The 12,969-nt window shown below is 44.5% G+C and overlaps 1 protein-coding gene and 1 non-coding gene across 2 annotated transcripts; one reads left to right on the top strand and one right to left on the bottom strand.

Annotated features, from left to right (window-relative positions):
* Positions 1–1,856: 1,856 nt before the first annotated feature.
* LOC130981255 (uncharacterized) lies at positions 1,857–3,838 on the top strand. Its single transcript, XM_057904859.1, has 2 exons — positions 1,857–2,464; positions 2,569–3,838. The coding sequence occupies exons 1-2, from the start codon at positions 1,857–1,859 to the stop codon at positions 3,836–3,838; spliced, it is 1,878 nt and encodes a 625-aa protein (XP_057760842.1).
* An 8,409-nt stretch (positions 3,839–12,247) lies between these two features.
* Positions 12,248–12,351, bottom strand: LOC130983704 (small nucleolar RNA R71). Its single transcript, XR_009087682.1, has one exon. It is a non-coding gene; the product is annotated as a small nucleolar RNA R71 (small nucleolar RNA).
* Positions 12,352–12,969: the final 618 nt, after the last annotated feature.

The raw sequence follows: 12,969 nt of genomic DNA, 5'->3' as shown, positions 1-12,969 counted from the left end.
CAGGAAGAAGATGTTAATGCTCCCTTCAATCCAAAACCAAACATTGATGTATTCTTGAAGAATATGATAAATGGTGCAGGCTGTGAAAACAAGCGCTAATTATCAAACCTCTTCAAAAGAAGTTCAATCTGCCTACCATGGAAAAATAGATTAGTTGAAGATGAGCTAGGAAGCAGGCTGCGCATGTTATGGATCTTGAGGAGGGTTTCTTTTTTGTTAGGGTTTTTAACCAAGAGGATTATGCTCATGCTTTATTCGAAGGGTCATGGGTGATTGCTGATCACTATTTCTTGGTCCAAAGGTGGAGCCCTTATTCACTCCACAAGAAAGTGAGGTACAAAAAGTTGCAGTGTGGGTTAGAATCCCCAATCTGTCGGCGAAATTATTGTTAAAATAAATTTGATAGTTAAAATTTAAGAATGAATAGAAACCACAGTTTGAATAAATTGTCTATATTTAGTTTTAATTTAAACCATTTGTTTATTAGGATGTATTAAATTTAGATGTTAAAGAAAAGTATAAATATATATGTAATCATTTCATAAATAACAACAACACACAAATACATTCAATACATTCCTCTTCATTTTATATTCTTCGTAAGTGTGTGCCTTGTTCTTTTATTTTCCAACAAAGTGGTATCAGAGCCACTTATAAAATGTTGTCTTCAAAAGGAACTACTTTATCTTTTCAATACTCACAATTATCTAAGCTCAACTATGACAATTGGGCCGCCCGAATGAAAGCAATTCTCGGTGCTCAAGGAGTGTGGGAGATGGTTGAGAAAGCCTATGTAAAATCAGAGAATGTGGACAAGCTAACAGAAGCACAGAAGGAAGAATTAGAAAATAAAAGAAAGAAAGATCAATGTGCACTTACCATCATTCATCAAGCTTGGATGATGATATGTTTAAGAAGATTGCTGATATAAAATATGATTGATGATATCTCCGACTCGGGCACCACCCGACCCAAACGGTTGGGAGCGGGGCGCCTCGATCGCCGACCCGGACACGCGTCCCTGACAGCTGCTCTACAGCTGTGCAAGGGAGGCCTCAAAGGAGGTGGGCCTGTCCTTACAGGACCCACCTCTGACACGGTATAAATGGGGAGGGACATACCCTTCCCCCAAGGTACGTCACCTATCACTTACCCTTTTTCACATGCACACTCTATTGACTAGAGCGTCGGAGTGTCTTTGCAGGTGACACCCCCCCACTCCTTGCACGAAGTACTCGGAACATTGTCTTCGCCAGCCCGGGAGCTCACGACTAGGCAAGACCCCCACTTCACCAACCAAGATATCAACCCGAACCGTCCGGTACCCGACCCACCGAACATTGGCGCCGTCTGTGGGGATCGAACGAAGCTAAATGGAGATCGTGCCGGGTTTAGAGGACCACGGGCGCGCAGCAGCCCCCGAGGGGGTGGCCTCCGTTGCCTCGCCCCGTGAGAGGTTAAGATCTCCTCCCCGACAAATCGGGTTCCAGTCGAGAGCTCAGAAGAGGCGTCCCTTCGGGGGAACAGGTAGTGACAGCGCCAGGATAATGTAGGAGCTGCGCCACAGGGTGCAGAATCTGGAGCGCCAACTAGCAGATCAAAAGCATCATCAGCGGACCTCCGACCCTGACTACTCTCAATCCCCTGAGAGTCGGGGAAGAACCCCCAACCGAAGCAGTCGCTCCCGGCGCACCTCTATACCGAGATCAGAATCGGAGAGTAGCTGGGAGGATTGGTAGCGCCCTAGGAGGCGAAACGATACAATCATCTATGCCCGAGGCAAACGGGCATGCGTCATGCGTGGGGACCGTAAAAACGGAGAAGAAAGGTCCGAGAGAAAGCGGCAACCCGTCATCATGGGCGCCACCCCATTCTACCGTTCCATCCTCAAGGTCCGGTTGCCGAGACACTTCGACAAACCAACAGACATGAGGTATGACGGAACACAAGACCCGCAGGAGCACCTAACGGCCTTCGAGGCCCAAATGAACCTCGAAGGAGTGGAAGACGAGGTGAGGTGCCGCGCTTTCCCGGTCACCCTGGCAGGCCCGGCAATACGGTGGTTCAATAGCCTCCCGCAGGGTTCTATAGCCGCCTTCTCGCACATCAGCCGCGCCTTCTTGGCGCAATTCACTTCTAGAATCGCGAAGGCAAAACACCCAATCAATCTTCTCGGCGTGACCCAACGTGCTGGGGAGACGACTAGGAAGTATCTAGATCGGTTCAACGACGAATGCCTGGAAATCGAAGGACTAACCGACTCTGTGACCAACCTTTGTCTGACGAATGACCTTTTTAATGAGGATTTTCGAAAGCACCTCACCACTAAACCGGTCTGGACGATGCATGAGATCCAGACCGTAGCCAAGAAATACATAAATGATGAGGAAGTCAGCCGAGTCGTGGCTGCCAACAAATGGCAGCCCTCCTACAATCAACCCAGGCACCATGGTAACGGAGAAAGGCAGAAGGAATAGGTTAGAGACGGGGGCCCGAGCAAGGCACCCAGACCATCTCACCGGATAGGAAAATTCACCAACTACACCCCACTCACTCTCCCCATCATAGAAGTTTACCAGCAAATCGCCGAAAAGGGAATATTGATGAAGCCCCGACCTCTGAAAGACCGTACAGGGGGAACAAGAGCCTCTACTGTGATTACCACAAAGGCTACGGGCACCAAACACAGGACTGTTTCGACCTGAAAGATGCGCTAGAACAAGCAATCAGGGACGGTAAACTGGCCGAATTCTCCCGCTTTATCAAGGAGCCGAGGAGACGACATCGCGACCACGATGAATACGGCAGGACCCGATCGACGAAACGGCGGCAAGAACCAGAAGACAACGATCACGGCCTCACCATAATAAACGTGGTGACCGCCAAGAACACAGCGCCAAAGTCGAGGTCTGCGCACAAGAAAGACGCCAAAGTCCTGGCAATTTCCTCCTCGCCGGCACGAAGCTCCAAGAGGTCCCCAACTATTTCCTTTGGGTCAGAGGATCATTGGTTCGACGAGGTCCCTGAGAACCCACCCATGGTCATTACGGCTAGGGTGGGAACCGGCCTCATCAAACGAATCCTTGTGGACACGGAGGCAGACTCGAACATTATGTTCCACAACTTGTTCGATGCGCTAGGTTTACGGGACGCCGACCTCATGACTCACCAACACGGTGTCATAGGGTTGGGTGACCACTTCATTAAGTCGGACGGGATAATATCCCTCCCGACCTCCGTGGGACAAGGACAAGGGGAGAGGTCAATTATGGCCGAGTTTGTGGTTCTACGGGACTCCACTGCCTACAACATCAACCTGGGGAGGAAAATGATCAACGATGTTGAGGCGGTAATCAACACGAAGCTGTTGGTTATGAAGTTCGTGGCTGATGACGGATCTGTAGGGTCCATAAGAAGAGATCTGGAAACGGCAGTTGCTTGCGACAACGCCAGCCTCTCCTTGAGGAAGAAGTCTAAAGAAGCATCCGGAGTGTTCCTTGCGGACTTAGACGCCAGAGTCGACGACAAGCCAAGGCCAGAACCAGAGGGGGACTTGGAAAAGTTCAGGGTCAGTGACACGGAGGAAAAGTTCACGTTCGTTAATAGAAACCTCCCACACGAGTTGAAAGAACCCCTAGTAGAGATGATTAGGGCCAACGGAGATCTATTCGCTTGGACGCCAGCCGATATGCCGGGCATAGACCCTAGAGTCATGTCACACCACCTGGCCGTCAAGTCGGACACCCGTCCAGTGGCCCAAAGAAGGAGGAAGATGTCCCAGGAGAGAGTAGAGGAGGTGGCCAAGCAGACGGCCAGCCTCCTAGAAGCGGTTTCATAGGAGAACTAGACTACTCGACCTGGCTGTCAAATGTAGTTCTGGTAAAGAAGCACAATGGCAAATGGAGAATGTGTGTGGACTATTCCGACCTCAACAAAGCATGCCCCAAGGACTTCTTTCCGCTTCCCAACATAGATGCGCTCGTCGACGCGGCGGCGGGGCACCGGTACTTGAGCTTCATGGATGCCTATTCCGACTACAACCAAATACCGATGCACCAACCCGACGAGGACAAAGCAGCATTCATAACACCCGGAGGGACCTATTGCTACAAGGTGATGCCGTTCAGACTGAAAAATGCAGGGGCAACATACCAAAGGCTAATGAACAAAATATTCGGAAGCCTCATAGGCAAGACAGTGGAAGTCTACGTAGACGACATCCTTGCAAAGACTACGCGGCCTAACGACCTCCTGACCGACCTAAGAAGTGTGTTCGCATCTCTCCGACAGCACGGCATGAGGCTTAATCCCCTCAAATGCGCCTTTGCCATGGAGGCCAAAAAATTTCTGGGATTCATGATAACCCAAAGAGGAGTAGAAGCCAATCCCGAGAAATGCCAGGCAATACTCCAAATGAAGAGCCCGGGATGTGTCAAAGACGTTCAGAGACTAGCAGGGCGCCTCACCTCGTTATCCCACTTCCTCGGAGCATCGGCAGCAAAAGCCCTACCCTTCTTCAATCTAATGAGGAAAGGAATAGCATTTGAATGGACTCCTGCGTGTGAGGAAGCCTTCAAATACTTCAAAAAAATCTTGGCGACACCCCCGGTACTCGGAAAGCCCAAAGTCGGAGAACCACTATACCTGTACCTAGCCATAACGGGGGAAGCCCTGGCAACGGTTTTGGTACGAGAGGAGGAAAAAGCTCAACAACCAGTCTATTTTGTGAGCAGGGCCCTACAAGGGGCGGAACTGCGGTACAATAAACTAGAGAAGTTAGCTCTGGCGCTCTTGACCTCTTCTCGAAGATTAAAACAATATTTTCAAGGTCATCAGATCGTCATCAGGACAGATCAAGGAATCCGACAAGTGCTCCAAAAACCCGACTTAGTGGGAAGGATGATGACTTGGTCCATTGAGTTGTCCCAATATGACATACGGTACGAACCTCGGCATGCGATCAAGGCGCAAGCAATGGCAGACTTTCTGGTAGAAATAACGGGGGACCCAACTGAAGAGATGGACACACGGTGGAGGCTCCATGTTGACGGGGCCTCCAACCAGACGTCCGGCGGTGCCAGGATCATCCTCGAGAGCCCGGCTGGGGTCGTATACGAGCAATCAATCAGATTCGAGTTCCCCGTTTCGAACAATCAAGCAGAATACGAAGCCCTTCTAGGAGGTTTAGCCCTGGCAAAGGAAGTCGGAGCGACGAGGCTGGAGGTATGCAGCGATTCACAAGTCGTTACCTCGCAAGCAAACGGAAGCTATCAAGCGAGAGACTCACTATTACAAAAATATTTGGAAAAAGTCAAGGAACTGAGTAAAACATTCAAGAAAGTCACAATCCGACACATTCCAAGAGAAAGGAACACGCGGGCAGACCTACTATCTAAGTTGGCCAACACGAAACCGGGAAAAGGAAAACTGGCGACAAAATGGGAAGGTCCCTATAGAGTTAAAGAGGTGATCGGCAAGGGCGCCTACAAGTTGGAAAAGCTCGATGGCAAGGAGATTCCGAGAACATGGAATGCAGACAACTTGAGAAGGTTTTATTCCTAAGTCGTTTACTTTGTAACAATACCTTTGCCATGGTTATAGACTTGCTTGATTACTAGTTAAGTTATACTTGTCCATATTTCTGCTCTTTTTGTTTACTTTCCTGGGACGACTATCGCGCAAACGAGTCCCGCGCCTTACAAACCAGAAAGCACGGCGATACACGGCCCCGGGACTGATCACACCCGAGAGCCCCCTAGGCCAAGAATATAACAAACAACCGTAGCAAAGAGAGAACTCGACTTCGAAGAAGTACCAACACAAAGGTAAAGCGAGTAAATTACCCAACATAACGGTAAAGCGAGTAAATTGGCAAACAAAACAACCAACAATAAACAAACAAACGTATATACAAACCAACCAACCCACTAACAGGCGCGAAAGTTTTGATACGAAAGTTCTATAAATAAGTTACAAGAGATCACTTCTTCGGCATATCAACAACCTTCCCGTCCTTAATGGTCTTGAAGACACCAATTGCCGATATGTCGAAGTCAGGAGCAATAACCTTCATTTGAGCCTTGAGAGCCTCTTCGGTCATGAAAATCGCATTCTTGCCCTGCTCTCTAACCTCCTTGTGCTTTCTCTTGAACGCATCAGCCTCATCTTGAGTAGTATTGACGGCTGCCACGGCTGTGTCCCGCTCTTTCTCCAACACGGCCACCCGACCTTGTGCAGCACTTAACTGGCTCTTCAAAGTCATTTCTTGCTCGGTCAAACGGGACACAGAAGCGTCGGCAGTCTTCAGCTTCTCTTCAGCCAACGCAGTCTTCTTCTCGGCAGCATCAAGCTTATTCCTTGCCTCGGTCAGCTACCCTTGAAGTGTTTCAACTTGAGCCTTGAGCTTATTGTTGGCTGTGGCGGCGGTCTTGAACTTCCGACGAAGCGAGGCCATACCCGAAAGCTCGAACTCAGCCTTCTGAGCTATGGCCGTGCCACGAAGGAGGGTGCGGTACATCCATCGTGCCTGCCCCGAGAGGTCGGTACCATGAAAATGTTCCTCCGTGCCGGGAAGCAGTTGGGTATCTATGAACGACCTGGCATCAAAGTTCCTTTCCATAACGGTAAGGACCCCCTCAGAGCTAGACTGCGACCTTTGTCTCTTGGGTGTGGGGATGACACTCAACTCCTCATCCTCCTCCCGACGAGCGGAAGACGAGTGCCCGGGGACAGCCACCTCCTGGAGAATGGGGGACGCAGGTGGAGTGGCAACCTTTTCCGCCATGACCACCTCGGGAGGCGTGGGTGCCGTCTGCATCCCCTCGTCCTCAGGAGGCGCCGCTGATTGATCTCCGACCTCTTCACCATCATCTTCCGTCAAGAAAGTCTTGTACAGATTCTCGAGATCGGTCACTTCAGCAGACATCCCCACTACAAACAAAAAATGAACAAATTAGTAACCAGCATACTAAGACAAAGCAAGTAACCATTCAAAACACAAACACGACACGGACGACTCACGAATATAATCCCGGACGACCTCCCGACTACCCATGAGGAGGTGAGGATTTACATGGTTCCTCTCGAAAACGGCCCATAGCACGTCGGCTATCTTCCGATCCACAGCCGACATCCCCTTATAGGTAACTTTAATGAAAGTATTGGAGCCCGCCCTGAAACTCCAATAGGTCGGAATGAGGCGTTCTTTCTCCAACGATAACCAGAACGGGTGACGACCCTTGACCGGGCGAACCTTGAAGTATTTGTCCTTGAACCCATGATAGGAGTCCTCGAACACACCAAAAATCCTCCGCCCCTGGGCAGATCGGAAGGACATAAACCCCTTCCTCGCTCTTCCCTCCTTGGAAGGGTTCGTCAGGTTGAAGAAGAAAAGGAAGACGTCAACAGACACCGGCAGCTCTAGGTACTCGCATACCATCTCGAAGCAGCGAATCGACGCCCAACTATTCGGATGCAGCTGCGACGGGGCCACAGAAATCCGGCTCAAGAGTCCCATTTGAAGGTGGAGAGGGGAATGCGAACCCCCACTTGAGTGAACAATGCCTTATAGAACCAAATCCAATCGGGGACTCGGGGAGCATGGAAGTTGAGCTCATACAACCGCTCATGAGGAGCAGGGACGTACACATCGTAGTTAGCCTCCTCATCGGTACCCCCACACAAGTAATTGGCCTGACGAAACTCAGTGAGCTCCTCCTCACCCATTTGGTTTGGGGAATCCTTGAGGTCGGAGACCACCCAGGCGTACGGGTCATAACCCGCGTCTGAGGTGAAAGCCCGAGTGACCACACGAGGCATACCTATAGTGGGGGCACCACTCGGTTAGTCTATGAGGTCGGGAACCCGAAAGAAACCCAGAAACCACGTCTACCAGTCTATCTTACAACCCGAACTAAACACGAAGAAAGTCAATAACAAATGAGACCTATCCCAGAATGGTACACCCCCTAAACACACTCTGCTTGAACTTACAAAGATGTCTATCCTACGAAAATCAAACAACATGCAGCAAAAATACGCAGTAGACATGCAAGAGAGAATCAAAGCGGAAGAGAAAAGGGATCGGAGATTACCTGGATTAGTTGCAAAAACTGAGAAAGGAGAAGGAAAAATGCACGAGGGAACTAGAGCGAAGCTCTAGGGATTTCTGGGTGAAAAGGAAGGAGATAGTAGGGAGAAAGTAGGAGTAAAAGTGTAAAGAAAAAAAAAAGAGAGTTACCAAGGCAAAGACTGTTTAAAACTGCCACCCAGGAAGCGCGAAAGGCCTGGGGGCAAAATAGTCTTTACATACAGGATTTTTTCAGCCCATAATGAACATTTAATGATCTATGTGAGAAATGAGGCGACAAACGGCTATTCCAGCAACGAACAGATGCGTGCAAGAGGCACGTCTACCCTACGGACGACCGACCTGGTGATGAGCGGATAATTTATACGCTTTTTGGCATTGTTTTTAGGTAGTTTTTAGTAAGTTCAAGCTACTTTTAGGGATGTTTTCATTAGTTTTTATGATAAATTCACATTTCTGGACTTTACTATGAGTTTGTGTGTTTTTCTGTAATTTCAGGTAATTTCTGGCTGAAATTGAGGGACTTGAGCAAAACTCTGAAAAAGGCTGACAAAAGGATTGCTGATGCTGTTGGAATCTGACCTCCCTGCACTCGAAATGGATTTTCTAGAGCTACAGAACTCCAAATGGCGTGCTCTCAACGGCGTTGGAAAGTAGACATCCAGAGCTTTCCAGCAATATATAATAGTCCATACTTTATTCGGAAATTGACGACGTAACTTGGCGTTGAACGCCAAGTACATGCTGCTGTCTGGAGTTAAACGCCAGAAACACGTCATGATACAGAGTTGAACGCCCAAAACACGTTATAACTTGGCGTTCAACTCCAAGAAAAGCCTCAGCTCGTGGATAGATCAAGCTCAGCCCAAGCATACACCAAGTGGGCCCCAGAAGTGGATTTATACATCAATTACTTACTCATGTAAACCCTAGTAGCTAGTCTAGTATAAATAGGATAAGTTACTATTGTATTGGACGTCTTATCTTTTGACAGTTTAATCTTTGACTGTTTAGTCTTTGATCATTCGGTCTTTTGATCATTCAGGGGGCTGGCCATTCGGCCATGCCTGAACCTTTCGCTTATGTATTTTCAACGGTGGAGTTTCTGCACACCATAGATTAAGGGTGTGGAGCTCTGCTGTACCTCAAGTTTCAATACAATCACTATTACTTTCTATTCAATTCTCTTTTATTCTTATTCCAAGATATACGTTGCATAACACTTTGATGAATGTGATGATCCGTGACACTCATTATCATTCTCACCTATGAACGCGCGTGACTGACAACCACTTCCGTTCTACCTTAGGCCGGGCACATATCTCTTAGATTCTCCAACAGAATCTTCGTGGTATAAGCTAGATAGATGGCGGCATTCATGGGGATCCGAAAAGTCTAACCTTGTCTGTGGTATTCCGAGTAGGATTCCGGTATTGAATGACTGTGACGAGCTTCAAACTCCTGAAGGCTGGGCGTGATGACAAACGCAAAAGAATCAAGGGATTCTACTCCAACCTGATTGAGAACCGACAGATGATTAGCCGTGCTGTGACAGAGCATTTGGACCATTTTCACGGAGAGGATGGGATGTAGCTATCAACAAGGGTGATGCCTCCAGACGATTAACCGTGCAGTGACAGCGCATGGGACCATTTTCCGGAGAGGATTAAAAGTAGCCATTGATGATGGTGATGCCCTACATACAGCTTGCCATGGAAATGAGTAAGAAGGATTGGATGAAAGTAATTAGAAAGTAGAGATTCGAAAGGATTCTAGCATCTCCACACGCCTATCTAAAATTCCCACTATTGATTTACATAAGTATTTCTATCCCTTTTTATTTTCTATTTATTATTAATTTTTGAAACCCATAACCATTTAATCTGCCTAGCTGAGATTTACAAGGTGACCATAGCTTGCTTCATACCAACAATCTCTGTGGGATCGACCCTTACTCACGTAAGGTATTACTTGGATGACCCAGTACACTTGCTGGTTTAGTTGAATGAAGTTGTGATCATAAATTCCAATAGAGCCAATTTTTAAATCTCATGCAAATACAAAGAGGATCGCAATTTCGTCCACCAAGTTTTTGGCGCCGTTGCCGGGGATTGTTCGAGTATGGACAACTGACGGTTTATCTTGTTGCTCAGATTAGGTAATTTTCTTTTCAAAACTTTTTCAAAATTTTTCTTTTCTTTTTCGTTTTTTTAAATGTTTTCGAAAAAATTTAATAAAAATCCAAAAAAAAATTAATAAAATTATAAAAACCAAAAATATTTTGTGTTTCTTGTTTGAGTATTGAGTCAACTTTTTAAGTTTGGTGTCCATTGCATGCTTTAAAAAAAATTTTTCTTGCATTTTTCGAAAATTCATATATTCATAGTGTTCTTCATGATCTTCAAGTTGTTCCTGACAAGTTTTCTTGTTTGATCTTGATGATTTCTTGTTTTGTGTTGTTTGTTGTTTTTCATATGCATTTTTCATTTGTTAGAGTCCATGCATTAAAGATTTCTAAGTTTGGTGTCTTGCATGTTTTCTTTGCATTAAATTTTTTTTCAAAAAATATGTTCTTGATGTTCATCATGATCTTCAAAGTGTTCTTGGTGTTCATCTTGACATTCATAGTGTTCTTGCATGCATCATGTATTTTGATCTAAAATTTTCATGTTTTGGGTCATTTTTATGTTTTTCTCTCTCATAATTAAAATATTCAAAAATAAAAAATATCTTTTCCTTATTTTTCTCATAATTTTCGAAAATTTGAGTTGACTTGGTCAAAAATTTTGAAAATTAGTTGTTTCTTACAAGTCAAGTCAAAATTTCAATTTTAAAAATCTTATCTTTTCTAAATCTTTTTCAAAAATTATATCTTTTTCATTTTTTTCTATTTCTCGAAAATTTCAAAATTCTTTTTCAAAATATTTTCAAAATCTTTTTCTTATCTTTATATCATATTTTCGAAAATTAGCTAACAATTAATGTGATTGATTCAAAAATTTGAAGTTTGTTACTTTCTTGTTAAGAAAGGTTCAATCTTTAAGTTCTAGAATCTTATCTTTTAGTTTCTTGTTAGTAATTAATTTTAATTTAAAAATTAAATCTTTTTCAAACATATCTTATCCTATCTTTTATATCTTATCTTTTTCAAAATTTTATCTTTTTCAAAATTTGATTTTAAAATATCTTATCTAATCTCTTATCTTCTTATCTTTTTAAAATTTGATTTTAATATCTTTTTCAACTAACTATTTGACTTTTTGTTTGTTTCTTATCTTTTTCAAAACCACCTAACTACTTTTCCCTCTCTAATTTTCGAAAATATCTCACCTCTTTTTCAAAAATTCTTTTTGTTCTAAATTTTAATTTTAATCTTATCTTATCTTTAATTTTCGAAAATTACTAACCCCTTTTTCAAAAATTTTTTTCGAAATTTCCCTTCTCTTTTCTTATTCTATTTAATTATTTATTAACACTTCTCTTCACCTCCCCTATCCTTACTCTTTATACAGACTATTCATTCTTCTTCACTCTTTTTCCCTTTCTTTTTCTACTAACATAAAGGAATCTCTATACTGTGACATAGAGGATTCCTCTTTCTTTTCTTGTTTTCTTCTCTTTCATATGAGCAGGAACAAGGAAAAAGGCACTCTTGTTGAAATTGATCCTGAACCTGAAAGGACTCTGAAGAGAAAATTAAGAGAAGCTAAGTTACAACAATCTAAAGGTAACCTTTCAGAAACATTAGAACAAGAGAAGGAGATGGCAGCTGAAAATAATAATAATGCAAGGAGAATGCTTGGTGACTTCACAAAGCCAACGTCCAAATTTGATGGAAGAAGCATCTCCATTCATGCCATTGGAGCCAATAATTTTGAGCTTAAGTCTCAACTAGTTGCTTTAATGCAACAGAACTGCAAGTTTTATGGACTTCCGTCTGAAGATCCTTACCAGTTTTTAACTGAGTTCTTGCAGATTTGTGAGACTGTTAAGACGAATGGAGTTGATCCTGAAGTCTACAGACTCATGCTTTTCCCTTTTGCTGTAAGAGACAGAGCTAGAATATGGTTGAATTCACAACCTAAGGATAGCATGGACTCTTGGGATAAGCTGGTCACAGCTTTCTTGGATAAATTCTTTCCTCCTCAAAAGCTGAGCAAGCTTAGAGTGGATGTTCAGACCTTCAAACAAAAAGATGGTGAATCCCTCTATGAAGCTTGGGAAAGATACAAGCAGTTGACCAAAAGGTGTCCATCTGACATGTTTTCAGAATGGACCATATTAGATATATTCTATTATGGTCTATCTGAGTTTTTGAAAATGTCATTGGATCATTCTGTAGGTGGATCAATTCACCTAAAGAAAACACCTGCAGAATCTCAAGAACTCATTGACATGGTTGCAAATAACCAATTTATGTACACTTCTGAAAGGAATTCCGTGAATAATGGGATACCTCATAAGAAAGGAGTTCTTGAAATTGATGCTCTGAATGCCATATTGGCTCAGAACAAAGTGTTGACTCAGCAAGTCAACATGATCTCTCAAAGTCTGAATGGATGGCAAAATGCATCCAACAGTACTAAAGAGGCAGCTTCTGAAGAAGCTTATGATCCTGAGAACCCTGCAATGGCAGAGGTCAATTACATGGGTGAACCTTATGGAAACACCTATAATTCATCATGGAGAAATCATCCAAATTTCTCATGGAAGGATCAACAAAAGCCTCAACAAGGCTTTAACAATGGTGGACGCAATAGGCTGAGCAATAGCAAGCCTTTTCCATCATCTTCTCAGCAACAGACAGAGAATTCTGAACAAAACACTTCTAATTTAGCCAATCTAGTTTCTGATCTGTCAAAGGCCACTTTCAGTTTCAT

Source organism: Arachis stenosperma, chromosome 5 (genome assembly GCF_014773155.1).
Source record: "Arachis stenosperma cultivar V10309 chromosome 5, arast.V10309.gnm1.PFL2, whole genome shotgun sequence".
Lineage (NCBI taxonomy): Eukaryota > Viridiplantae > Streptophyta > Magnoliopsida > Fabales > Fabaceae > Arachis > Arachis stenosperma.
Note: the sequence above shows the minus strand (reverse complement) of the source record. Positions and strands in the feature narration are given on the sequence as shown.

Excerpts from the sequence above, each read along its gene's own strand:
- LOC130981255 (XM_057904859.1), top strand. The coding sequence starts at position 1,857 with ATGGGCGCCACCCCATTCTACCGTTCCATCCTCAAGGTCCGGTTGCCG. Across the intron at positions 2,465-2,568 it reads CACCATGGTAACGGAGAAAG|AAGTTTACCAGCAAATCGCC; the intron begins GCAGAAGGAATA and ends TCCCCATCATAG.